This window comes from Glycine max, chromosome 15 (genome assembly GCF_000004515.6).
Source record: "Glycine max cultivar Williams 82 chromosome 15, Glycine_max_v4.0, whole genome shotgun sequence".
In the NCBI taxonomy this organism is placed as follows: Eukaryota; Viridiplantae; Streptophyta; class Magnoliopsida; order Fabales; family Fabaceae; genus Glycine; species Glycine max.
In genome coordinates, this window is record NC_038251.2 from 3,626,090 (window position 1) to 3,653,945 (window position 27,856).

The window sequence follows — 27,856 nt, forward strand, 5'->3', positions numbered from 1 at the left end:
CTAATTGACAAGGTGAGAAAGAATAATACGAAGGGAAGGGAAGACTAGGTTTTAAATTAGAAAGAATAAGAATTATTTAGGAAAAAAAGTGTCAAGACATAAAATTAAAAAATAAAAATAGAAAATTTGCAATAGTAAATAATTTATGTGAATCTAGCTTAAGATAACATAGGAAACTTAACAAATAATATATAAAACAGGGGAGACTTCACTCAGGAGAAAGAAATTGAGAATACAACCCAACGTCACTTTAAGGTTCCGGCCAACTTAACATTTTCCTTTATATACATGAGCCTTTATTCGTTTCACAAGAAAATTGAGAAGAAAACAAATGAAAGTGGAAAATGCAACCTTCTTTTTACAAGACATTCGTCCTATTATGTCCTAAATTCCTATAACTATAATATACCTATCCTCAGCTATTTAAATGACCCTAGCTTCCTTGGTAGCTGGTTATAATCATGCCCTGCTAATTGCTAAGTTTCTTCATGGTTGGCCATTCATAGAATTTGTTGAGGCAAACAAGACCTGTCCCACAGTCATTGCTAGCTTCGATCTTGAGAATTTATTTGTACCATGACACTCATCAGTTTATTAACCTCAAATGAAGTGGTCTTACCAAACATGATTTGAATGAATCCTTGTCAAACTTTAGAATAGAAATAGCTTCCACTTTTTCTTCTACATTTTTAAGCAATATAAGATAAATTCTTCATTACCTGAGCATGTCTCCAGTTTGCAATTTGGGGCCGCTTAATGCTGGGGATATGCTAAAAGTACTGCCATCATTATTATTATTATTATAAAACGAAGGATGGCCAAGTGGCATAGGGCGATCAGGGATTTGTGGAACCTCAATGTCACCTTCCAACATCTTCAAAGCATCAGCAATTGTTGGCCTCAAAGCAACCATCACATGGGAGCACAGAATTCCCACCAGCAAAAACCTCTCCATTATGCTCTTTGGATTTGAACTAGGAAAGTTCTCATCCTTCACCAGGAAAGCATCAAGAGCCTCTTCTATCTTCCCAGCCTTCACCAATGACCAAGCCCAATCTGTGATCAAGAATGCCCTTGGTGATCCTGATGAAGACAAGTCAAGAGCCTTCCTCCCACACATTATCTCCAAAGCAACCACACCAAAACTATACACATCACTCTTCTCAGTGAGTTGACCATAGAGTGCATATTCTGGTGCTAGATATCCATGAGTTCCAGCCACTCTAGTTGTGAGATGAGACTGGCCCTCCCTACTTTGTTTGGCAAGTCCAAAATCAGCAACTCTTGCCCTCATATCTGCATCAAGTAGTATATTGGTGGCCTTGATATCTCTGTGAAAAATAGCAGGTTTAACTCCATAGTGCAAATAGGCCAACCCCTTTGCCACATCCAAGATTATGCTTTTCCTCTGAGGCCAAGTCAATGACCCTTTTGCTTTCTGAGAGTCCGTTGATAAAAAGAGATGGTCCTCCAGGTTCCCATTTGGCATGTAATCATACACAAGATACCTTTGGCTTCCCCTTTCATCATAATTCTCATTCTCCTCAGCCACACAACAGCCCCTAAGGGGCACCAGATTCCGGTGCTTGAGGTTGCTAATGATCTCCACCTCATTACAAAACTCAGCATCCCCTTGAAAATCAGATTCCAAGATCCTTTTAACCCCCACCACAGTTCCATCAGACAAGGTTCCCTTGAAGACCATCCCAAACCCACCTCGGCCAATGAAGTTCTTAGATGAAAAGTTATCAGTAGCCTTCTCAAGTTCCTCAATTTTGAACCAAATTGACCCGGTATTGGGTCTCAATCTAGGCCTAGAGCCTTGTTCCTCAGGGTCAAAATCAAACTGAAAAGTCTCAAGCTTTTTTCTCCTATGCTTCCTGTCATACCATGCATAAATCCCCAAAAAGGAAGACATGACCAACAAAGCAATCCCGGCACCTGTCAAACCAAACACAAGAGCCTGGTGACCCTTTCCCCCAGAGCCCCCTTGTGAATAAACCGATATGCTAAAAATGCAACTGACAGCACCATTGCTTTCAGGTCCAAACTCATTGACAACCCCAGCAGCATAGAGAATGGCAAAGTAAAAACAGTCAATGGAATGTGAAGCATTACCATCAATAGAAATAAGCACCTGCTTGGCCTGTAAGCCAGCTTGCAGACACACATCACAGAGAGAGATATCAGTCAGATCTGATTTGCAAGCAGTGTTGAGTGGTGTGGACTGACCAAGCTTTTTGGTCCAATCAGGGATGGTTTGAATTCCAGCACAGATGTTTGGGGAGATCACAAACTGAAGTGGGTCAAAGCAGGTGTCAGCGAGGTTGCTGGGGAGAGAGAGGGAAGAGAGCTTTAATTGGAAGTCTTGGATGCACGAAAGGGAGGTGGCAAGGTTTGGGAGTTGGAACTGAGAAGTCTCCTTGAGATGCTGTGCAAGTCCTATGCCGAAGAGGGACAAGAGAGATATGCAACAAGTGTTTGCATCGGTTCCATTTTTAGCCGCCAAAGTTTGTTGGAAGTTGTGGCAAGCAGAAGTGTTCCATGGGATTCTCAGCACATAATTCAAGTCCATGGGGCATGTAGTTGTATTTGCAGAACTCGTGCATGAAAACAGTGCAAACATCAAAGGTAGCAATAGCATCACAACAATCTTCATCCTCATGGTGTTGTGCTAATTAGTACAATATATAACGCAACCTATGCTATGCCACACGGAGTTTGATGTTTTTGTTTCTATTTATGAATCTGGGAGTGGTTTTGTTTTGGGATTTGAGATGAGTGAGACAAAAGATGATGCTGATTTTGTGAAATTGCTATTAAGGGAGATGAATCAATGATCAACATGAGGAATGGCCAAAAACTCCAAATCTCTTGTTTCTGGCTGCGTTAGGTGTATGTGTATCTATCTGCTGGTCTCCTTTCATTTCTAGAAAGGAGAGTGTAAGCTACGCGCGACGTGAGTCCAAAGCAAGAATAGTTGATTAATAAAGAATGGAAGAGCGTTGATGCACGCGCTCTTCTCGTGGCGGTGGCTGAGGCGGCTGTATTTGTTGCTACTTGCATTGTATAAAAGCAAATAAGGTGCTCTGACTTTGCCACTTTGCATTGCACAATGCGTCGACGTGGATTACCAATAGTGACAACGAACGAATGAAGGAATATTAATACTATACTCACTATGATTGATATATGTGAATGGGGATATTTATTTCAACTTTTCACACGTTGTCAATGTCTGTCACATAAATAATACATAGGAGCTGATGTGATTGTACTGTAGTTAATGTTTTCTTTTTATTTGAGTAAGACTGACTGAGGGTGACAATATCAGTTGTAGTCAATGAGTAAGTAGGACTATGGAAGCCAGAATTTCAATGTTGGAACAGATTAGTGGCTGGCAAGTGTTGTGTTTGCCGACATGGACCATTGGGGAGAGTAATTGTTGGGATGCAGATGCCAGATGGTGTGTTTTTTTCTTTTTTACATAATACATGTTCTTTGACTTTTCCTATATACTCTGCAGAACTGCACTAGTGGTGCTAACTGGTGATGCTGAGTGAGAACGGTTATTCGCTCATATTAATCCGGTTTTCGAACTTTGTAATTAATCATCATATTTTTTATATGACATGATTAAATAATTAAAAAATATTTAACAAAATTTTAAGTGAATGTAAAAAAAATCGCAAATAACATAATTTTATATATTTTAATAATTTTTTAAAAATTTCCTAACGAATGTCTTAGGATACTAATTAATAAGATTCTTTTATAAATACTAGTAATACATAAAATTTTAGCATCTATTAATACTACCAAAACTCATTAATTATATTAAAAAGTAGTTAAAGAAAAATTCTTTAGAGTACATTATGTTTTTTAATAAATGTGATTTGTGATGGACATTTTACTCTTTCTTATTATAATTCTGAAGACTAAAACAAATGCCATTTAATCATTTAAAGACTAAATTAATCTTATTTCAAGAATAAAAATTATATTTTTAACCTCAAAAACTAAATTTTTGTTTGTAATTTTAAGGACTAATTTAATGCATTTATTTTTTTAGTGTGTTTAGTATGACATTTATTCTAGTCTATAGTTTAATTAACTAGTTTATAAACTTGTTTAAAAGTTTGATAAATTAACTTATTAACTATCCTACAACTAATACACTATAAACTTCTTCAGTTAGCTAGCTTGTAGTCAATAACTTATTGCTTTTTACTATATTTATTCTTAATATATATTTTAATACAATTTAATTTTTATCCTTTTCTTTTTTTTCTTACATTAAAGTTATAAAAAAATATCCTTTCGTCCCCTCACTTAAAAAAGTCTTTATGTGTTGCCATCTTGTGCTTAAAGCTTAGCAATTAATGTCAATGTCTATTTTGTTGAAGTTTTTCTTGTTTATGGTATGCATTTGTGCTTGGGTTGTAATTTATCTACTTTTGATTAGCATTGTTTTTAGGGATGTACTTTTCATTCCATATTTCAAAAACTTTGAACTACCCTATAGTCTCAAACTACTTTGTTTGGTCTCTTTGAATAGAATAATTAAAAAAAATGTTTTTTTTAATGTAAAATGGTATTTATTTTCTTTAAAAATCTTTCAATTTGCACTAATGTCCAATATTTTGTTTATGATGTTTCTGGTAATAAGCACTTTCTTGTATCATCATAAATTTTCCTCACAATCTTTGGCTGGATGATTGAATATGCATAAGATTAATATTTGCTTCAACATTGACAATGTCTTTGTTCTAGCTACTTGATGAATTGTCCTAAAAGAATAAGGATGAATTGGATTGTCTCCCTATATATATTTGCACAAGTTAGCCTACAGACGATGCTGGTTTGCTCATTGGTCGCATCAAGTTCCTGAATCCTTACGTTTGTTCTCCTTGCCACCTGCTGCTTGTATATATGTCCCTTTTGTGGGAAGATTTTGCAGGGGTGACTCACCACCCTAGAGCTAGATCTGTATGTAATCGTTTGGTTCTTTGTTATGAAAAAAAAAATGCTGTGCTTTAGTGTGTGTACCATGTACGTGTCTTATAATCAAATAAAAGGATTAGTCAACAATGTTAGATTCCTACTAAAAATATTTTTTTTCGAGTAATGCATTTCATTATTTGAAACATTATTTTAATATTTCTTATTTACTTTTATCTCTTTTTTACTATCATATCATAAAGTTTATTACTTATATTTTTGTCTCTTTTTTTCTATCCTGGTGACAAAATAACACATTGAGTGCTCATGTAACTTTTTTTATATTTTTAAATACATTGATATGTTGAATAAAAAAGTTTATAGATCTAGAAGGTCTTGCACGAAAGGTAGAAAGGTAGCTAGTGCTTTAAATATTGTAGTTCTATAAAGTGAATATTACTCTTTCATTTCAAAATAAGTTACTTTAAAGTCTTTTCACAATGATTAATTATGAAAAACAGTAAACAACTTAACGAGTGAAACCATTTTTTTAAATTATTTTTATTGATTGCTGAAAAATTGATTCATATGGTATTCATAAACCATCATGTTTTGATTGATATAGTTGGAATAAAAAAAAAAATCATTAAAAACTTAAAAAGACGTAATATTTATTCGTACTGTTTTGACGAAAAAATTAATTGTACCAAACAACATTTTCCATCTTTAAAAACAAACTTAACAACTGACATATGACACATGAATACTCCCGAGTTGCAAAAACTTCTTGTTGAAAACTCTTTTTAAGCTAAAACTATAAGAAGAATGTTTGGAGTCCGGACAAACAACTCTATTGAGTTAGATGAATAAAACAATATAAGAGATATACAAAAGAGAAATATGCTAGAGATTTATATATTGTCCGTCTCATCCAAATGTGAAGGATTAGACTACATAATTTTAAAAACTGAGAGAAAAATAAAATAGGGCAATCATTCCAAAAACCATTCCCACTAAAACAAGATTAAAAAATTGATTCTAGAAGGATTATTAAGTTGACTTATTTTTTCTGATATATCAATTATTTAGTTGTAAATAATATATGTAATGCATATTATCTGATTTGGTAGCTAGTGAGTAGTGATAGATACATATTTTTGTTTTTTCTCAGAAGTCACACTAATATTAAACTAAGTAGTTGTACAAAAATGTAATCGTTACTTTTAGTCGCAATTCAAAAACTTCATGCAATACCTTAAGCAATTTGCAAGGATTTGCGTAGATCTTTTGCGAATGTCTTTTTTTTTTCTTTGGCAACTTTAGTCCTATGTTTGGTAGAGAGGGAAAAAAAAAGAGAAAAAAAAAATTGAAATTTAAACTGGAAGAAAAGTAAAAGAAAAAAATTATTTCTTGATTTTTTTTCATTTTTCTTCAACCAAACAAAGGAAAAAATATTGTTAAGTATGTTTTTTTTTTCTTTCAATTTGTTTTCCTTTCACTTTAACTCTTTTCAAACGGATCCTAAATGATGGATTTTTTTTTTGTGGTGAATTTGGATCGCCCTTCTAGGTATAGATATATTCATATTTTTCTTTTAATAAATAATTGATTAAAGAAAAGAACTAATTTGATTCGATATTAAAATTTAAAGGGTATGTATCATTAAAGGAGAAAAAGTGAGGACATAAATTCATTAGAGTGATCATTAATTATATAGGATATAAAGTGGAAAAAGCATAATGATAATACAATAAATTCCTAGAAAACCCGTACCTAAAAATAGAAAAAGAAGAAAATCCAAGAAGGCATGTCTTAATTAAGGCGTTGTAGTCAAACCTTTAAACCCATTTGAGTTCAGTTTTTTTGGATTTAAATTCTTCAATTTGATTGAACTTTTTTTTTTTTTACTTGGTCAGAAGGGGGAAAAAAAGAAACCAGAGAAATGATTTGATTTCTAATCAATATAAAGCATGAATACTATTCCATTATAAATCTTCATTTTTTTATTCATCCTTACCTAACAAATTTTAATTCATAATCTTAAAAGTGAAACATCTAATCTTTGTTCACATTTTCGTTTTTGCATAGTTATATATCTTTATCGTATACGTTATATAAGTTTTCATATCAAATCAAAATATTTTTAATTGTTTATTTAATCACTATAATTCTTATTTTCTTTTATTTTTTAATCAATAATCAAATTCCTACTACAGAATTAGATAAAATATAATGAAATATTTTAAATCACCAGAGGTGTTCTGTTTGATGTGATCTTTACTAAATTGATCTGTTACTGTTTGATTCGAATGAATTTTGTGATATTTAATCTTTTGATTATTTTTTATAATTTTAAAAAATAGCACAACAACTAACAAAGATATTAACACAATATAAAAGCTACTAACTAATCGAATCATTACAAGCCTTAAAACTGACATCTACATAATATAAACAGTAAAGTAACAAAAAAAGTACTAATTAAAATAAGAAGAAAAGTTATGTTTCACGAAATATTTTAGTTAGTTTTTTTATTAGTAAAAAAATATTTTAATTAGTTTTTATATTTTTTAAATATTACTTAAAATAATATTTTTAAAATTTTAGCAGTTAATTTTTAATTTTTTATATATATTTATTTTTTTATCCTTAATATATTAATCGAATTTTTTTATTATCCTTTTTAAATAAATCATAATTTTATAATTTTTTGTTATTTTATATTTTTTTAATTACTTTAATAACTAGTTTTACCAAACAATTATTTTTTAACTACCAACTTTTAACTTTTAACTTTCAGCAAACTCTTTGGTTAATTTTATCTAACATAATGAATCAAAAAGTAAGAATGATAATAATTATATTGTAAATCTCTTATAAAAATAAATATTATCTCTAGTTTCAAATATAAGAAAAAAATATCATTTTTTGATCTCAAATATAAAAAAAATTAACTAACTTTATTTCATTTATATAATTGAGATTTTAATTTCATTGACTATTTTTTTATTCCTAAATCAAGTTCTAATAAAGGATAAATTAAAAAAAACTTAATTTTTAATTGAAATTGATGTAATTAAATATGATTAATTAACTTTCTTAATTAAGATGAATTGTTTTTTTTCTTATATTTGAGACAATGAATTATATTAAAAATCATTTAAACACAACTAGTCATGCACGGTTAAAATATTATAATCTCATAATTTAAGATTATGGGATTTTATACGAGAGTATAAAAGAAAAATTTATTTGTAAATATAATATGTGAATTGATTCAGTTGAATTTTCAATAGGAACCGATTGGAATTTGGGAGAAAACAAAAAAAAATTACATTGATTTTTTATTTATTTGATTTAGCGATTTAAAATGGTATGATTTAATTTTGAACACCCTTATAAATTATTAATAAAATAATGCTTTTGTCAAATTAAATAATTAATATTATTTTCAATTTTATTTTATATTTTATCTATATTATTTAATATCCATGCAATATATAGGATATTCGCTATGTTTTCCATATATCCATGGTTTAGTTACCTTCCATAAATTCTTATTATAAATAAAAGACATTCACGGCTCCATTCAATAAAATAAAAAAATCTTTCATTCTTAATATCAATCTCATTTTTATATCCTTGTCGAGAAAAAGGTTTAACTTTATAATTTAATCTATTATAAGTTTCTCTTTAATCTTGATCTTTACACATTCAATATAACCAGTATTTATTTGCATTCATGATAGTGATCATAATCCTTCACCTTTGATTCTTCCACTAGGTTTAGGATGAAAATAGATACAATGTAGTCGAAACTTTATGAACACAGTCAATGTTTTGCAATTGTTAAGTAAAACTTTAAGTGTGTGTTTCAAATTTGATTTAATTTTGTAGTTTGATCTTCATTAATTCAAGGGTTACAAGTTACTAATCGCATGTTATAGCCAACTTAAGAGAAGTCATTGTCACTATTTTATTCCGATTATTGAAAGATTTTTGTAAACAACTTTTTACATGAATAATTTTAAATCTTTCTAAAATATCATTTTACTTATTTTGTGTTATAACTATTGAATGTATTATATATTTTTAAGACAATAGATGTCTTTATTTTTATTTAATATCTTTTATAAGATAGTATGATCGATTTGTAAAATATAATGAAATATTTTAAATCACCAAAGGTGTTCGGTTTGGTGTGATTTTTTTTCTTAATTTTTTTTATTCGAACCAAATATAAAAATGTTGTTTAATTTAGATTAATTTGAATGCAATATTAAAATCGAATTAGACTAAATTGATCTTTTACAGTCTGATTCGAATGGATCTTTTGATTTTTAATCTTTTGATTATTTTTTATCATTTTAAAAAGTAACTTAACAACTAACAAAAAAAATTAACACAATATAAAAACTACTTACTAATCTAATCATTACAAGCCTTAAAACTGAAATCTACATAATATAAATAGTAAAGCAACAAACAAAAGAAGTACTCGTTAAAATAAGAAGAAAAGTCATGTTTCACAACATATTTTATTTAGTTTTTAATTTTTTTTATTAGTCAAAAAGTGTTTTAAGTAGTTTTTGTATTTTTTAAAATACTACTTGAAATAATATTTTTTTTAAATATTAGCAGCTAACTCTTAGTTTTTTATATTTTTTTATCTTTAATATATTAATCAATTTTTTATTATCTTTTTAAAATAAATCATAATCTTATTATTTTTGTTATTTTATATTTTTCAGGTACTTTAATAATTAGTTTTATTAAACATTTATAATTTAATAAATTATTTTTTAATTTTCAACTACTAAATTTCAACTTTTAACTTCGAGACGACTTTTTAATTAATTTTATCAAACATAATAAAAAAGTACTCATGATAATAATTATATTGTGAATCTCTTATAAGAAGAAATCCTCTCTGGTCTCAAATATAAGAAAAAAAATATCCTTCATTCAATTAAGGTTTTAATTTTAATGACTCTTTTTTTATTCCTAAAATCAAGTTTGAATGAAGGATAAGTTAGGAAAAAAACTTAATTTTTAATTAAAATTGGTGTAATTAAATATGATTAATTAATTTTCTTAATAAAAATGAATCATTTTTTTCTTATATTTGAGACAAAATGAATTACATTAAAAATCATTTAAACACAACTAGTCATGCACTATTAAAATATTAATCTCATAATTTAAGATTATGGGATTTTATATGAGAGTATAAAAGAAAAATCGTTTTTGTAAATATAGGGTAAATAGTCACTTTTATTCCTGGAAGTGTAATTCGTTGACAAATGTGTTCCTAAAAAATCTAAATGCAAAATTTAGTCCTCGAAAGTATTAAAAGTGCGACAAAAATATTCTATCTTCACCTTTCTTCAGTTACGTTAAAAAAGTTGCATACGTGACACAGAGTGACAAATTTGTCACAAAATTAATTGTCAACGTGGTCATGCTGACTAGATTGAACGAAAAAGTCAGTAAAAAATCATTTTTGAACGTAAATGTCAGTAAAATTTTTATGGATAAAATTGTCAGTAATTTTTGGTTGGAGGAATTTGTCAATAATTTTATTTAGACTTCAATGTCAGTACCTTCTTTTGAAACAAAATGTCAATTTTGTGATATATTTTGGTCATTTGGATGAAAATAGTCACCAATTTTAGACGACAATGTTAGTAATTTCATTTTTTTATGGGTAAAATATAATTTTATAATAGATTTTCGACATTTTTTTATCGTTACAAACATAACATTACAATAATCACTTAAAAAATAATTTATAACAAACATAATATCAATAATATTGATTATGAATAATAATTTTTATGTCACAACATAAATTATCCAAAATGAATATTGTACTAAAATACCAAAATAAACATTGTATTAGTATATCAATCATTACGAATTTATCCAAATTATAATAATTAATCACTATCTACTATAAATAAAAGATTAATCTATCCTATATTTTAGTTCTTTGAATCTTGGCGGTTGGACATTAGGTATGAAGTTCATGGGTATGAATCTCATGTAATTTGATTGATTCTTGTTATGAGATACTCCATCTAGCATTATAATTCGAATTGGTGTTGGAGGCCTAAGTGGAGGTGGTCTAAATGCAGTTGACATAGGTGGAGGTATGAAGATTGTTTCCTACAGCAGTAATAAATACTGATTAGTTATGCATAACATAATTTAACAATAACTAATTAATAAAATGTAAAAATCATTCACATGACTTGGAGTTGGAACATTTTGAGTTGAAGCATTTTCAGTCGTAGGATTGTATCGAGGATACACGATTTTAGAATTAGAATCACCTTCATCATCACTATTAGGAAGGGACTGAAATTCTTCAAACGGGTAACTATCTGCCAATGTATCACTTGATTGTCCATCATCTGAAGACACATATACATAGTCTGAGTCACTTTCAAAATGATCAGAAAACTCAACACCCACATCATGTTCTTTAACTTCATCATCATCTGCATCATTGTTCCCTTTTAAGTTCTGTTTCAACTATTGTTTCAACAACTTCAATTTCTGCATCTTGTACACCAGTTCCAAGTACTTCATTTTCATCATCTGAACCACCTTTAGCACCATCAACATCCATATCTTCAATACCATTCTGAGTACATTATTCAGCAACAGCCTCAACCACATTTTCTGCATTGCAATTTATAGGCATTGCATGTACTTCAATCACTGGCCCAATGTCACTAACAGGACCCCCCTCTAGATCAGAATTTTCTAAGTTTACATGCACTTCTTTTTCTGGATCAGCAAGCCCAATTTGGCACATATACAACACATCACGATCATTCTCCAACCTTTGTAAACCAATACCAGGCACCAAATAACATACTGAAACAAAATTCACATAATTGCGACAGGCTTTGCACAATTCTTGGGGTGTCCAGACATTAACCAAATCTGTTTCAACTTTTTCCTAGACACAAAATTCGCCACCCACATACTTCAGTGCCCCATTTGCATTTTGTATGAATTTACCATTGTGGTGCAAAATAAGACTGATTTCATCAGACATTACAGAGAAACATAATAAATATTAATTGAATATTCACAAATAGAGAACACAAAAAGTTTCAGAATACAGAAGAAAGACAAGTTTGATAACAGAGAAGAGAAGAAGTTCAAAAATAAAGAGAACACAAAAGAAGAGGTTTGACGACAGAGGTTAGATGGACGATGACCACCACGAAAAATGTGATGGCGACGATGTCATTACGGTCATTGTTGAAACCCCAAAACAACCATTTGTCAATGACGAAGACACTAGCTGATGACGGTGCCATTACGGCCAACCAATAAAAGCCATATCCGTAGAAATTTTTTTTTTTAAAAAAAGCATACAAAGACAACACAGCATATGATAAAGTCCAAACCTGGGTGTGCGTCATTGTGGTCACCGTCGACGAGAACGATTGTATGGGTGTGCGTCGTTGTGCGTCGCCGTGCATTGTTGTGCATCACTGTGGTTGGGAGATTTGCTAGCGTAATGAGGTTGTGGAAGTGTGGGAGATGAAGAAAAATCAAGAACATACTTTTTGGGAATGAAGAGTCAATTTTGGGTTGTGTAAAAAATATCCTTTTGAGAATGAAGAAAATCAACAAATGTCAAAAAATCCTTTTTCCCACATTCAAGAAAAATCAAAAGTCACTACATTTGCATATGATAAATATGTCCCCATGGTTTGTACTTAATTTTTTATCGATAAAATTGTCCCTTTATGCCACGTAAGCAACTTTTTTAACGGTGATGGACGGAAGTTGATGACAAGATATTTTTGTCACACTTTTAACACTTTTGATGACTAAATTTTGCATTTAGATTTTTCAGGGACACATTTGTCAACGAATTATACTTTCAGAAATAAAAGTGGTTCGTAAATATAATATGTGAGCTGATTTAATTGGATTTTCAATAGGAACCGATCAAAAATTGGGGAAAAACAAATTACATTATTTTTTTATTTATTTGATTTAGCGATTTAAAATGGTATCGTTCAATTTTGAACACTCTTATAAATTATTAATAAAATAATACTTTTGTCAAATTAAATAATTAATATTATTTTTAATTTTTACTTTATATTTTATCTATATTATTTAATATCCATGTAATATATAGGATATTGGCTATATTTTCCATATATCCATAGTTTATTACCTTACATAAATTCTGATTATAAATAAAAGACATTCATTAGCTCCATTCAATAAAAAAAATCTTTCATTATCAATATCAATCTCATTTTCATATTCTTGCCGAGAAAAAGGTTTGACTTTACAATCTAATCTATTGTAAGTTTCTCTTTAATCTTGATCTTTACACATTCAGTACAATCAGTGTTTGTTTGAGTTTTTGATCATAGTCCTTCATCCTTGATTCTTCCACTAGGTTTAGGATGGAAATAGATTCGATGTAGTCGAAACTTGTATGCACACACTCAATATTTTGCAATCGTTGAGTGAAAATCAAACTTTGTGTTTCAAATTTAATTTAACTTTGTAGTTTGATCTTTATTAATTCAACGGTTACAAGTTATTGATTGCATGTTATAATCAGCTTAGGAGAAGTCACTCCCACTATTTTATTCCGATTATTGGGAGATTTTTGTAAATACTTTTTTGTATGAATAATTTTAAATCTTTCTATAATATCATTTTGCTTGATAACTATTGAATATATTTTATATTTTTAAGACATGTCTTTATTTTTATTTAATATCTTTTGTAAGATAGTATGATCGATTTGTAAAATATTATATATATATATATGCTATTGTATGAAGAAATATATCAAATTCATGATGTATATGTATTACTGATTTGATATTGTATTTGACTATTTGTAATGATCTCATCAATTATTTAGATTTTGAATATGATCTAGACTTCGTTTCTTTATTATGTATCCATCAATATCTCTGTTTATAAAATAATTTTGTTTTCCATTTCTCCACAACTTTGATGTCAGCATAGCTTTATTTAACTTTAGGTGAGGTCATGCCTTGTATTAAGATTTGTAGTAGAGAATTGCCAACTTGAAAGTGAGGGGTACAGTTCACATGATAAAATACAGAATTACAAATGTCACTGAAAAATTAACTATTGATATCTAGTAATTTCATATTTCGAGATACATGTGTATCTGTTTGATCTCAATCTCAAAATTATTTTTTGTCTTCCAATCCACGGTTATAACTCACACTTTTTAACCTTTTAAAATACACCCCACAGTTTAGATAAGTGAGATTTTGTAGTACTAGTATAAATTGTGTAGATAAGCTATTGCATATTAGACACTTATTGCGTTTATGAATTTAATAAATCTAATTGTTGAACTATATAATATTATTAATGTATCTTGATTAGACATTCAAAATATATTTATAATAAAACATAGCTGTGTGATAAAGTATTATCTAATTTTTAAATGAAAATTTATAAACTTGACATTTTTAATAGAAATTTTCTATTTCTTTTTTAAAAAATCGATTTAGTAGATAGATTGATGAAACTTAATGTCCTTGAAAATGTTATTAAACAGAGTTAGTGAGACAAAACAAGTTAATCTTTGGGAATATATAATAATATTCATTTACAATTATTTCAAGGTGTCTGTCTATGTATTTTAGATGATCATTCTCCATTTTTTCTTGTATTTTAAGGAAGAAAAAAAAGAAAATTAGATAAAATAGAATGAAATAAATTTTACATGAAAAGTTTTGTTCAATTTCATTCTATTTGAAACAACTCAAACAATGTAATTAACTTAGCATATTATTATTTGATTCCATATCCTTTTTCTTCAATCTAAAAATAAAGATTCGTTATCTATTAAAGTTCTTACAAAACTTCTTAATTATTCATTTCTTGTTAAAACTCTTATATATGTTACCAATAGCTTATGTGTTGAAAAATTGCCCTTTCCTTATCATCAGTTATAGGAGTCATCAAGAGTATGGATTTTGGAAAGACTAATGAAGCATCCAATTCAAAGCTGGTTCATGACTTCGACTTGAACATTGCATATGTGGAGGAATTTGATCATGTGAATGCTGAAAACGAGTTTTCATCGCCCATTCTCGTGAATACTACTCAGCAGGCTTGTAAAAATAGCATTGAAGTAAGTCCTAGCAGTGATTATATATGTAGCTAGGTTTATCATGAATCCAAGTAACAAATTTCTTTAATAAAAATAATTGATGTAAAAATGTCAAGATAGCTTCCATTATTCTCCAATCTCCATCACAATACCGTTACCAAATGGTAGCGTAACAAACTAAGAATCGTGTACAAAATAACATTATTGACAATAAGCCAAAGTATGGTTGTGAACAGAACATGAACATAGAGGATGCAATTGCAAATAACCGGGAGACAACTATTCAAGCAAATTCTGCTGCTAAGGGAGCTACCTCTGAAGATACGAGGCAAGTTGAACCCAAGTATATTGCCTCTGTCTCCTTTACACCAGCAAGAATCTCTCAATACCTTCGTCGTCGCCGCCACCATCGAGGTGCAGAATCTAAGCAGAGTACTGATCCAGATAAACTCTGCACTAATTTTTATTGTAAAACAAGAAAAACTCCCATGTGGCGCAAGGGACCTCTGGGACCAAAGGTAAATAGTGAACAACTTAAAACACATATGCACCTATCACCTATATATGTAACATCCTACATGTATGTATCTATGACCAAACCCGGTTTCTTATCTGTTATGTATATATATATAATTGAATGAGAATTGACTCAGTCATCTAATTACATAGACATGTAGTTTACTTTTATAATAACTCCTTTAAGGTTATATTTAAGATGATTAATTACGAGTAAACTACCATTTTAGTTACTAGAAATATAACTTTATCACATTAATCTCTAAAGTAAAGAAAAGTAAAAAAAAAAAACCCTAAAATTTCCAGTTATTTTATACAAGTCCCTAATCTCAAGTGTTTAATATCATTTTGATCCCTAAACACATGCTAATATTATAATGTACATCACACTTTTTTATAAAAATTTTGGACTGATGTCATAGAGGGTTGATGGATTACATTTTTTTATATACTTTTAAGGATTAAAATTGTTGTTTACTAGATTAATTGAGAATGCAAATGACAATATAAGAAAATTACACTTTTTTTAATGATATTTTATGATATTCATACATGCATGTGCTATTGGGTACAAATACAATTTTAAAGCTCATTCAGTATCTGAATGAGCATGCATGGTTAGTTGAAGTCCAATGAGTTTGTTTTAATATTATTTTTTTTCTACAGACTTTGTGCAATGCTTGTGGCCTTCAATACCTTAAGATGGTGAAGGGTACAGGCAGTGGCCTCCCTGCGGCAGTTTCAGATGAAGGTGATGCTTCTGTCCCAGCTGAAACCGTGGAAAGGGATTCAAATCTCTAAATGAAGGGCCAATGTGCTGCTCCACCTTTTGTACTTCATGGCCATTTCTCCATATTTTGAATTACATGTTCGCCTATCTGAGTGTTTCTCTAGCATTTTGGGATTTTTTTTTTTATGGATAAAAGTAAGGCACTTTTAATATGGGCAAACGCCAATTATATGCTAGGACTACCAGCAATCAAAGCCCACCCGTATTTTGCTTTTCAATAGAAGTATCACATTTCGGGATGATAATCATATCCCCATGACATTATATATGGTGGTTTTTCAATTACTTATATTTTCTTTTTTGCTTAACAACATTACAATATATGACAATACTTGGAGACTAATCTTGGAATAATTAATACTACCTATAGTGTGTTTTATAAGAAATAAGTTATAGTGTATATTACTCTATAACTTATTTCTTATAAAAAGGAGTAGATAGTATATAACCTTGAATGTTTAAGCAAATAAAAGGAAAAACTTGTATGCAATTTCTCTATTTTTTGAACAAATTTATATTGCATATATTATTTTACCCACCATCTAAAATTTCTAAATCGGCCAAATGAATATAAGGCTAAAATGATTGGTTTGTTGATAACAACCATAACAAGAATTCTAATTACAAGTTCGTTTAGCACAAGTTGTGTTCTGAATAGAGATTATCACGTCTCACCACACTAAATATAGGGTAAAGTCCACGTAACATGAAACAATAACACAATCAAACGTTTCTTCACCTTTGTTTCCTTCCACCAAGCTCTTGTCTTCCTCTGGATATTGTGTAACCTTTCTTCTTCTTGTCTTTTCTTCATCCCTCTTACAATAATATATCTTGTTTAATTTTCCTCCCTTTCTGCTCCTCCAAACCCCTCTTCCCCTAGCTAGCTCAAATCCAATGGGAGATCACCCACGTTCTCAACCATTGGATTTGCACCACCTCTTTAAGATTAAAAATAAATCCTTGAAAGACGTTAGCAAGGCTTACAAATCGCTTGTATCCAAAAGACACCACCATGACAAGAAAAACCCCGAGGTAATCTTAAATCTTTGCAATGTGCATGCATGCTAGCTCCTCAACTTAATTTTGTCAATCAAACAACACATAACATTGCTATATATATAGTTTTGAGTTAATGAAACTCACCATCAGACAAATTAAAGGAAAATAAATCATATGCATTCATATAAAGTTACAATATGCGTGATGTTATGAGATATTATTCTCATGATCTTTTATGCATGCAGGAGCCAATAACACCCCCAAGGTTTGAGGAAAATGATAATAAAAGAGTGGATGAAGACATTTGGAGTCCTAAATTTTTGTCAAGGGCTGCAAGTAGAAGATCTAAAACACCAACACTAAAATCAAGGCCTATGTCAAGGCATGGAAGCAGGCGATGCACAACACCAACCTCTCTATCAAGAAGTTCTTCTAGTTCTGGTCGAAGGAGTGCCACCGAAATTGCTGCATCATCTCTCAAAAGGATTATGAGCAGAAGGGGTTCCCCGGCTTCTTTGTCAAGTAAGTTGAACATCTCTGAACCTAAGTTAACCAACCATGTAGCGTCTCCAACAAAAGATGCAGATGCATGCTTAAAGACCACCCGAAAGCCTGAATACATCCCTGCAGTCTCTCTGTCAAGCAATCTGAGTTGTAGGTTAACAACACCTATCATATTTTCACAGACAACAGCTAGAAGGAAACCCCCAGAAGTTGAGAGAAAGCTGCATTGCACGCTCGAGAATTTATGCTTTGGATGCATAAAAAAGATTAAAGTTACTAGAGATGTCATCAAATATCCCGGGTATGTTTCTGTCAAGTGATCTTATAGATGAATATTTTGTGTTGCTCTGTAGCATGCTAGTGTACATAGGGTGTAGAAATTCAATGTTCTTTGAAGTGCTATCTGCTTAGAAGAGCATTACTAACTTAAAATTTTTCAACAGGGTAATTATCCAAGAAGAGGAGATTTTGAAAATTGAGGTGAAGCCGGGATGGAGAAAAGGAACAAAGATTACATTTGAAGGAGTAGGTGATGAGAAACCTGGATACCTCCCTTCTGATATAGTATTCTTGATTGATGAAAAAAAGCACCCTTTGTTTAGGAGAGAAGGCAATGATTTGGAAATATGTGTTGAGATTCCTCTAGTAGATGCACTAACAGGCTGCTTCATATCAATCCCTCTATTAGGAGGGGAGAATATGGGTTTGTCATTCGAGAATAATGTCATATACCCAGGATATGAGAAGGTTATCAAAGGTCAAGGAATGCCAAACCCCAAAAATAACGGGATAAGAGGTGATCTTCATGTCAAATTCTTCATTGAATTCCCCACAGAATTAAGTGAAGAACAACGGAAAGAAGCTGCTAGTATCCTGCAAGATTGTTGCTAATGACCATAGTTGTATGCAGATGCACAAATTTGCCAAGACAGAGGACAAAGAGGTATTTTATTATCAGTTAAAAAAAAATTTGATATCATGCATGCATAGTCAGTCCTATCCAGCCCAACATCACCAATAGTACTGAAGCACAACAATAATGGATGCATTTCGTGCCGCGAGAATGGATTTCGTGCACTTGAGCTTCCATATGGGGAAGGTCAGGGCTGTTGAAAAAGAAAGGGAACTTCCATCAGTGCTCCCTTGATGTTGTCTTCGACAAATGGAAGATCTTTGGATTGCTTTCTTCCAGACCGAATATGTATCTTGTCAACTTGCCTAGCTACAAGCACAGTTTGCACCATTCAAGGCCAAAGCCGGGATACAGAATGCAACATCTACATTATTATCACTAGGTTACCGACTCGTAGGAGTACATAACTGTTACTTGACCAAATATTTGAGATCAGTGTCTCCAAAGATATAATTTATGTATCTATCTATAACAATAGTCATCAAATGTAACAACTTTTCACCAGGTCTCTGTTACTTCAGCTTCTGCTATAAACTACTATGAGCAAATATCCATTTTCCTCTTTTCAACCAAACAAGACAAGAGAACGAGAAAAATTAAAGTGGAAGTAATAGCAATTAGCAACCTTTTTATATCGGCTGTAATAATATGCTTCAAGGTTGCATGTGAAGTCACATTAAACTATGCTAGTCTGTGGTGTTATAACTAAGCCTACATTTATATCTTTCCCCTCGCAAGAGCTTAGAAGATCAGAATCAGATTAATTATTTCATGCAGAAGGGCAATGACAAAAGAACAAATGCCCTTCCTTGTTTAGAGAAACCGAGCTCAATAGACGTGCAGCTCCATTCCATCAGGAAGCAGGTCTTCCTGAGAAGTCAAGTAATCAAATATTCAAATAAAGAGTACTTCTATTTCAGGTTCTTTATATTAGCCTTTTGAATTATGTTTTTTTTCTTCCTGAAAACAAGGTATCTCAGTCGGAAGTCAAAATGTAAAGATCATTAAAATGAATTTTATTTCTCACAATAAAATATTTTCATACACACCGTTTAGAAATCAAACTTTTGTAAACATATATATGTTTTAAAAACTCAATTATCTACCCATCGTGCTGGATGTTGTTGGTGCTTTTGAATTATGTTGCATTCACGGTAAAAAAAATTTGCAGAAATTGCACTAACATGTAACACAAGTACTATTTTAGGACGGAGCATACTGAGAATTTTCTGAACCGTACCCAAGTATTTTGATTAAAATGTTAATTTGATCTGTTGAATGGAATTTATATTTTGGCTTTCATTTAAAAAATTATATACTTATTCAATAAGTTATTAAAAATAATAATTTATTTATAGGTTTAACCGTAAAAATAATGGGAATATGTTAAAAAAAATATAATTTTATTTTGTAAGATAAAATAAATTCGGTAAAACTTTCTTTCAGGACAGAACTAGCATAAATTTTCAGCATTTATAAAGCAAAAGCTATAAAGAATATTATTGTACAAACATTTTGTTGAGCTTTTTTAATTTGGACCGAGCAGAAAGCAGTCCCCTATATGACATACGTACGTTGTTCCTTCCTATATTAACAAGCTCTCCACCTCTTCACCGCTATCTGTCAATATTATCCTGATTCTCACGGCTTTCATCACCAGCCCCAGCCCCAGCCCCAGGTGTTTCATTAAAAACTTGTCCTTGCTCTCTCACGTCTCTGAACATTGAAAAAAACGAGTTTAGGCCCTCAGACGAAGCACCTCCTAAGATCCATAATAACAAAGAACTGAATGAATTCATGGATCCAGGGTTCGGACCCCTTTCTGCTTGTTGAATGTCAGCTTGCCCAGGAATCTGGGCAGGGTTCGCAACCCTGTCTCGATTATTTTCTGACCGATCTTGAGGATCGGCAACTCCTGGTCCATTTTGGGGCATTGATTGATCAAAACCAGGTCTCAACCCTGCTCCAGTAGCCAAGTCAACGTTATTTAATCCCTGGTTTCTTGTGTTCAATCTTGTGATGTGTAACGTTGATGCAAGAATGGTGGAAGAGGTAATGTGGAAGTCTGGGTGTTGCTGAAGTTGTGACCGTCGATTTTGCATGTACCTTTGCAGTGCCGGTACCTAATAACATTGTTGTTAGATTTCAGTAAAGTAAACCCGAGCAAATTTATAGTTAACATATATAAAGCTTCTAAAAGAAACATGATTACAATAATAGACATTTTAAATATAAACTAGAATTAAACAGGAAATCACATTCCTTTTCCTAATTCTAGAATGAATACGTTAGCATGTTTTTTCAAACCTCATACATAGCCCACGTTTTCCTATACCCTCATCAAGTCTCTCTTAAGACAAAAAAATTATTAAAAAGCCCAAATGAAAAGAAAAATATTGGGATTTGTAATAGGCCAATGTCATCACTCATCACCTCAAACCGATTCCAAAAGTACAGGATAAGGTGTTGCATAAAAGCCGCGGTTGTAGAAAGAGCCAAATACGAAAAACCTGAAAATTTAAAACTCATTATTTCCAAATGAAATTAACTTAAACCAACAAATAGAAAAACAGTATGACCATACCGTAAGCATAAGAGAAGAAATATATGTGGAAGACCAGGAAATACAGCAAAAAGAAGCGAGGAAAGAACTTCATTGATATTGGTGTTCGGACACTGCAAGTTACAATGAACACACTCATTATCATACGCTGGACCACAACCCCACAAATGTGCATGAAAATGTGTAACAGATACTGGTCCAGATATTAAAAGAACAAACAAAATATGTAGAAACTTGATTAATGTGATCCCCTTTATCCAAGGATCAAGGAACTGGGGTTAGGAAGAGAGTGATTACAGAACTTTCTTCCTAAGGAATACCAAAAGAAATTATTAACACCATCTCTCTACCTCCTCTGTCTCTTTTTATAACAGCCTAACTAATTAACTATTCAAACAGATTACAAGCTTAACTAAGTAACTAACAGGGGTTGGCCCAGTTCATTTCTGGGCTCATCCTTATTTCTTTTCTAAATCTTCCTGGTTAGGGATCAAGTGCTAACAATGTTGCCAGATTAATCATTTGTTAATTAAGTACAGTCATCACAATAATCAATTAATAAATTGGCATATAAACTCCAGTAAAGGCATCTTTTTGGTTATGGATGAAAAATAAAAAAGTAGTTTTGCTATAGTTGTATTCACTTTTAACCAATCCAAAATTGGGAAAAGTACATTTGGACTTGCCCTCTGAATGGAATAGTAGTCCAATGGCCAAAAGCTAAAAAGAAATAGTAAACTTACGATGCAATAAATGACTATAGCTCACAATACTTTTGGCAACAAAAACTAAAATACAGGCTAATTGAATTGGATAAATATGCAACTTAATGACCCACTTGCGTTGACTCCAGTACACAACCAAGCCCCAACTGGTTATAAAACCAAAAATTATTTTTAAGCAACAAGTTCATCAGACATGCTATCTTAATAACATACTTGATTACTCACATAATATATATACATACATAGAGAGAGAGAGAGAGAGAGAGACCTGATGAGAGTAAAAAGTTCACACAACCAGACAAGAATCAAGACCATGAAGGCAAGTAGCTGATCATCATAAAACTCAAAGAGAAAAAACAGAATGCCAATCATAATCTGCAGAAATCAATAAGCAATTCATCAGCAAAGCTAATAGAATAAGAAATAGCACAAATACGAGACAATTTAAATAGAAACTTTTGACAAAAGTAAATAAATTAAAATGAGTGCTTACAGGAACAAAAACTAGTGATTCAATCACATGTACAAAGATCAGCTGAAATGTTGGAAGGCGATGCCGTGCATGGTGTTGAAGCTGCACTGTAAAGACTAGCAGAGGTGAAAAACTAATCCCATCCCATTTGCAGAAAAGTATGGCAAAACCATGAACAGAATTTGGCATATTTGATAGTGGCAAATGGCTTTATTTTAGAGTTAGCACACTTAATCCACAAGACTTTGTGGACGAATGACCTTTAGAATAAACCTTCCAATCACTATTAGAGAATAGTATTAGAGATCAATTCTCATGCTTGCACTGTACTTTTCTTTTTCTTTCTCTGATTGGGCTTTGGTTAGAAGTATGGGCCCAGCTTATCAGATGACCCATAGTCAGTGTCTGTCATCTATAAATAGATGATTTCTATCATGGTAACTGTCATTTACAGAATCAATAATACAGTTTATTTTCAGTTACATGAATCATTCTCTCTCTGAATTCTATCATGGTATCAAGAGCAGGGTTTGAACCCTAATGCATTTGGATTTTTATCCCAACCCTACATTAGCTTATTCACTTCAATAAGTGCCCACCTCTATTCATTTGTCTTCGATGGCAACATCTTATAATGCACCGTTGTAGATCGCGAAACAGCTCGCGTCTATGATGAATTGATCACAAAGTGATAGCACCTCTGGACAACCCTCACTTAATGATTGCCTCTAAACTATTTTAGGTGAATTTAAAGGCAAGCAATTATCACATGGGGCAATGGACAAAATAACAGGATAGATGCAAGCGAGCAGGAATCACCAAATCAGTTTTCACATGATGAAACCTCTGTATAATGAACAAACAATTCCTACCCGTGAACTTCAGCATGCGAGTCTGTGTTTCTCTTAATGTAAATGATACTGACATTGTGGTAGTAAAAAATACAAACAAGGACATCATAAGCACGCCACACTTTGTTACAAGATAGTCTGCACAGGCAAAATGATACATGTTAATTGTTACAAGCCAACAGTAGAAGTTCTGAATTATTGGGCAAACAGGAGAAACTCAAATTAAAGTTGAGATCATGAAAACAATCTCTTCAAATATGGGGTGCTCAGGCAGATAGAAGGATAAATCAACAAACCTCCAAACCTAGCTGGGCCTTCCGGAACTTCTTGTGCATAACTAAGGTTATAGAATTCCTTTGTTTGATAGTTATAAAGATAACCTGCCATGAAGTCCCGAAAGAATTTGAGCCATAATTAAATTCTGAAAGTTCAAAGTATGTGAATGACAATGTTCAAAGCAGTTGTTAGGACAATTACATAAATCAGTTTATCCAGATAACAGGCAGTTACCTTGACCAGGAGAACTCAATAAACTATTGATTAAAATCGTATCATATCCGACAAATCTGTTTATGAGTAGTTGCTGCCACCTAAAAATGAAAAATATATTCAATTGAAAAATACAGGATAAAATCTTAATAAAAATATTAAACATTACTACATAATATCAATGAAATCCTGAGAAAATTTTTCCTATGAGCAAAACAATTTAATTCAATTTACACCTTTCGTCATTAAAACTATGTAAAAGTAGCTCTCAATGGAGATAACTTATCACTTTCTAGATAGAAACAATATAATCATGCTAATACTTATTCTTACCTGTTTCCAAAGCAGGAGTGCCAAGCTGATATGCTAACATTCACAGTACGTATATTATGATGAGATTTAGCACTTTCAGGTAACAAGAAATACCCCTGCAGAATAAGATTACACAATCAACAATAGAGAAGAGAAGTCTCAAATAAATTACAGATCAACATCAAAAGTAGCTTCAACAAACTGACAGAATCTACTTCAGAAATACAAGTACGTACTATGTTTCAGACAGTTCAGTCTTAATCAACTTAAAAATTGAATACAGAAGAAAAATAACACACCTTTTCCATAGTATAAAGATATGTGGGTTCAAATAACTTTCCTTTCTTGTTAAGCCATTGCACTGAAATTGAAAACAAAACTTATTGAACAATAACACAAACACAATAGAATGTGAGAAACAAAGAGAGAGGAGTGAGTCAGATAAAAATTATACACATTCATTTAAGACAAATTCATAATGCACATTGCAAAGGCTCAGAAATTAATTATTTCCAATATCCTATACTTCATAAATTTCTAATTAAAAGACAATAAAACATAAAAATCCAAGAATACGTATAGAACCCATTTTTACACTAGCAAAATTATCAGCATGTAAAATTTACCAAGTGAGGAACACAAATTGCAAAGGAACATTATAATTTAAACTTAAGAGGAAAATATTTTCATTACCTGCATTGGTGTTAAGCCTGTCCAAACGAAGGATATGCATCCATTTGGGAATATCAAGATTTAAGTGTACACCAGCAATATTCTACACTTGAAAATTCAAAGCTTAGCAGATTTTTTTAGTCAAATTGATCTTAAATTTATAAATTCTGGCTAGAAACAACCAGAATTCATCAGCATAACATATATGGTCTAATCTAGCTCCAAGAAATAATATAATTCTACTTACCCATAGCTTCTGAAAACTTCCGATGATCTGCATGGTGTGCCTCCAAATGAATGAGATGCGCCTATACCACTTTTTACCAAAATGTATAATTGCTGCTTTTAATGTCTCTTTGGCTGATAAAGTAAAACTTTTTGGTGGGTCCTCTTTATCAATTTTGATGACAGCATCTTCACCCACTGGCCTGGTGTTTTGATTACTTGTAGAGGTTTCAGCTTGATGTTCAAGAAACTCAGTGTCAGTTTTCCAAAACTTGAATACCAATTTTCCTCTCCTAGCACCTGAACCAATCCAGTTCCACCAAAGCTTGGAAGCCAAAAATGGCAATTTATCTCCACTGACATCAGAAATCTCCATTTTGTCTTTTACAATTTCTGTTTCAGGGGGATCTATTCTGTTTGATTCAGAATCATTATGAGACCACAGGCCGGCACTGGTTATCTACAAGGAATTCAAATGTGTCATGTATGCAGCAAAACAACTAAAGGAACATAGAAAAATGATCTCCCAAATAGTTAAACCTTAAAGTATGTTATTGCTACCAAAATGAAAGACGAAAGAAAAACTTCTAAAAGCACGTATTTAGAATGTGCATTTAAAAAATGGAAGGCAATATATACCTTAATCTGAATAAGTTGGGCTTCTGATGTCACTACTCCGGATAGCTCACTTGAACACCCAGGCTTCACACAGAGAAGAAAAATATATAAGAAACCAAAGATTTTTTATTTTTTTTAAAATGAAGTTGATTCTAACCCAAGCAGCAAACCATGAATAATTACGAACTATGAAGTAAACTGGATTCTTGGGTTACCAAACAAAACACTAAAATCCTCACATAGGATAGGAACAAATAAGTTTTGTAATCTCATGATTAGGGCTGGAGTCTACTGTGCACTCATGAAAATGGTGGTAGAATTAGAGTTGTTTTAGATTTTGAATGCATGAAAAGTAGGTTTGCATTTCCCAAAAATGGAGTTCAAGTGTTGAAGAGTAGAACGATGTGTCTGAGCATGCGTTGTTGCATTTCTTCTATAAATATCAATTCTAATTCCAGGGAGTTTTACGCATAAACAGCAGGGACGTATTTAAAATGGAAAAGCCGTAAATAAAAATAAAATAAAAGAGAAGAAGACCTGTTGAACGTAATTGGCGTGCATAACAACGAGAATGCAGAATAAGGTTATGGCGATGAACAGGTAGAGATACTCCAAAGCAACTCTGACTTTGGGCGTCAGCATCTGAGAAAACCTCTCCTGCACGCGTATGAAAGTCTGCTCCGGATCCATCAATACCAATGAAACGGGAAATCAAATTTGGTTTTGTTTGGAAATGATGCTGTGGTTGTGGATGATCATCTTCACGTTTCCCTCGAGGAATTGGATTAGTACCAAGATAAAGTACAGTCAAAATCAATATTTTATTATCTGTTGTCGTGCGTGTTCTGTTTGGTGAAAGGAATGAGATAATATCTATAATCTATTCTAGCCCAGCGCAATCAGTCAGATCGAGAATAATATTATCCCGTCCGTCTTTGCGTCCTGCTTCATCTCTCTCCACCTTTACTCTTTTTTTAAGAAATGTTTAATGTACAATTTAGAAATACATTTTCTTTTAATCATTGACCGTTTTTTTAAAAGAAATATTAAAATACAATTTACAAACAGGAATAAAAGAGGATAAATTTAAATAGATATTAAAAAAATCAAGTACATAAAATATGAAAAAAGGATGAAAATTTGAAATGGTTGAAAGAAGAAATTTCTCAATTAGTTTTGCATTTGTAAAATACATATTTAAATGAGAGAAGAAGAATCCTTAATAAATTATGTGTTCAAAAAATAAAATATTATATATGATGAATTTATTAATTTTTATAATAATTATCTTAAAAATCATATCGATAATAATTTATGATTGAACGATAATATAAAATTTTATATAAATTAGAAAAACAAGAGCATATTTATGAGTTATTTTTCAATGAAAGCATTTTAAATTATTTTTTTCATTTATAAGAATTTTTCTTAACTTGTGTCTTTTAAGTTTTAATCTATTATTTTCATCTTTATTTACAAATTGAATCTCAATATTTCTAAAATAAATTATTATTTGTTCAAAAATAACAAAAATGTATACAATATGTTAACAAGCTTTATAAGTATTAAAAGAATGAAAACTTATTTAAAATGTCTGTTTATAGTGTTTTTTTTAATAAAATAGATTATTAAAGAGAGCTCAAAATAAGTGTTTTACTATACTTTTGAAAAGATTAAAAAAAGTATCAATTACATCATGCAATCACTTTTCAAGATAGTCTAACAAAACCTTAATATATTCCACCAAATTTATTCTCGTGTGTAAATTTAATTCGGAAACCTGGTATTTAGCTCTCTCTGCAATAAATTACTATAATTACCCATATCTGAACTGGAAGAAATCACTTTCAGAAATTTAATCCGGTAAATTGTCTAATACATTCCAAAATTCCACGAGATTTACATTATGAAACTAAAATAAATTATGTGTCTAAAAATCTACTAAAATTTTATTTCCAACACTTCCTTGATCACTTCCAGAATTAAATTTCGAAAAAAAAAATCCAAAATTAAAATTCCAAAAAGAAACACTCATCTTTCTTGTTCAGACAAGGATAATTTTGAAATCACAAAAGAAAAAAAGAGAGGTGGTGCAATTAACGGATAAAGC

The 27,856-nt window shown here is 31.2% G+C and overlaps 4 protein-coding genes across 4 annotated transcripts; 2 read left to right on the forward strand and 2 right to left on the reverse strand.

Moving 5' to 3' along the window:
- Window positions 1-212: 212 nt before the first annotated feature.
- On the reverse strand, window positions 213-3,139 carry LOC100806560 (probable receptor-like protein kinase At1g11050). The gene has a single exon (XM_003547482.5). The coding sequence runs from the start codon at window positions 2,663-2,665 to the stop codon at window positions 716-718; it is 1,950 nt and encodes a 649-aa protein (XP_003547530.2). The 5' UTR covers window positions 2,666-3,139; the 3' UTR covers window positions 213-715.
- Window positions 3,140-14,950: 11,811 nt separating this feature from the next.
- On the forward strand, window positions 14,951-16,411 carry LOC102663335 (GATA zinc finger domain-containing protein 9). Its single transcript, XM_006598234.2, has 3 exons — window positions 14,951-15,115; window positions 15,331-15,612; window positions 16,277-16,411. Exons 1-3 carry the CDS (start codon window positions 14,951-14,953, stop codon window positions 16,409-16,411), a joined length of 582 nt encoding a protein of 193 aa, XP_006598297.2.
- Window positions 16,412-17,042: 631 nt separating this feature from the next.
- Window positions 17,043-19,356, forward strand: LOC100799984 (chaperone protein DnaJ). The gene is made up of 3 exons (XM_003547001.5): window positions 17,043-17,435; window positions 17,648-18,207; window positions 18,350-19,356. Exons 1-3 carry the CDS (start codon window positions 17,298-17,300, stop codon window positions 18,795-18,797), a joined length of 1,146 nt encoding a protein of 381 aa, XP_003547049.1. The 5' UTR covers window positions 17,043-17,297; the 3' UTR covers window positions 18,798-19,356.
- Window positions 19,357-20,273: 917 nt separating this feature from the next.
- Window positions 20,274-26,700, reverse strand: LOC100812436 (membralin-like protein At1g60995). Its single transcript, XM_003547488.5, has 14 exons — window positions 26,284-26,700; window positions 25,768-25,830; window positions 25,151-25,588; window positions 24,925-25,006; window positions 24,531-24,592; window positions 24,253-24,347; window positions 23,941-24,020; window positions 23,727-23,810; window positions 23,452-23,568; window positions 22,601-22,686; window positions 22,376-22,482; window positions 21,404-21,495; window positions 21,253-21,329; window positions 20,274-20,942 (listed from the first exon to the last, which is right to left on the reverse strand). Exons 1-14 carry the CDS (start codon window positions 26,434-26,436, stop codon window positions 20,436-20,438), a joined length of 2,043 nt encoding a protein of 680 aa, XP_003547536.1. The 5' UTR covers window positions 26,437-26,700; the 3' UTR covers window positions 20,274-20,435.
- Between the last annotated feature and the right edge of the window lie 1,156 nt (window positions 26,701-27,856).

What these genes read in the sequence shown, in the direction of transcription:
- LOC100806560 (XM_003547482.5), bottom strand. Translation starts at nt 2,665, where the DNA reads ATGAGGATGAAGATTGTTGTGATGCTATTGCTACCTTTGATGTTTGCA.
- LOC102663335 (XM_006598234.2), top strand. Translation starts at nt 14,951, where the DNA reads ATGGATTTTGGAAAGACTAATGAAGCATCCAATTCAAAGCTGGTTCAT. An exon ending in CTTGTAAAAATAGCATTGAA is followed by an intron (nt 15,116 to 15,330) that starts GTAAGTCCTAGC and finishes GGTTGTGAACAG; the next exon opens with AACATGAACATAGAGGATGC. An exon ending in AGGGACCTCTGGGACCAAAG is followed by an intron (nt 15,613 to 16,276) that starts GTAAATAGTGAA and finishes TTTTTTCTACAG; the next exon opens with ACTTTGTGCAATGCTTGTGG.
- LOC100799984 (XM_003547001.5), top strand. Translation starts at nt 17,298, where the DNA reads ATGGGAGATCACCCACGTTCTCAACCATTGGATTTGCACCACCTCTTT. An exon ending in ATGACAAGAAAAACCCCGAG is followed by an intron (nt 17,436 to 17,647) that starts GTAATCTTAAAT and finishes TTATGCATGCAG; the next exon opens with GAGCCAATAACACCCCCAAG. An exon ending in GATGTCATCAAATATCCCGG is followed by an intron (nt 18,208 to 18,349) that starts GTATGTTTCTGT and finishes ATTTTTCAACAG; the next exon opens with GGTAATTATCCAAGAAGAGG.
- LOC100812436 (XM_003547488.5), bottom strand. Translation starts at nt 26,436, where the DNA reads ATGGATCCGGAGCAGACTTTCATACGCGTGCAGGAGAGGTTTTCTCAG. An exon ending in ACGCCAATTACGTTCAACAG is followed by an intron (nt 25,831 to 26,283) that starts GTCTTCTTCTCT and finishes CTCTGTGTGAAG; the next exon opens with CCTGGGTGTTCAAGTGAGCT. An exon ending in GAACTTTTTACTCTCATCAG is followed by an intron (nt 21,496 to 22,375) that starts GTCTCTCTCTCT and finishes TGTAACTTGCAG; the next exon opens with TGTCCGAACACCAATATCAA.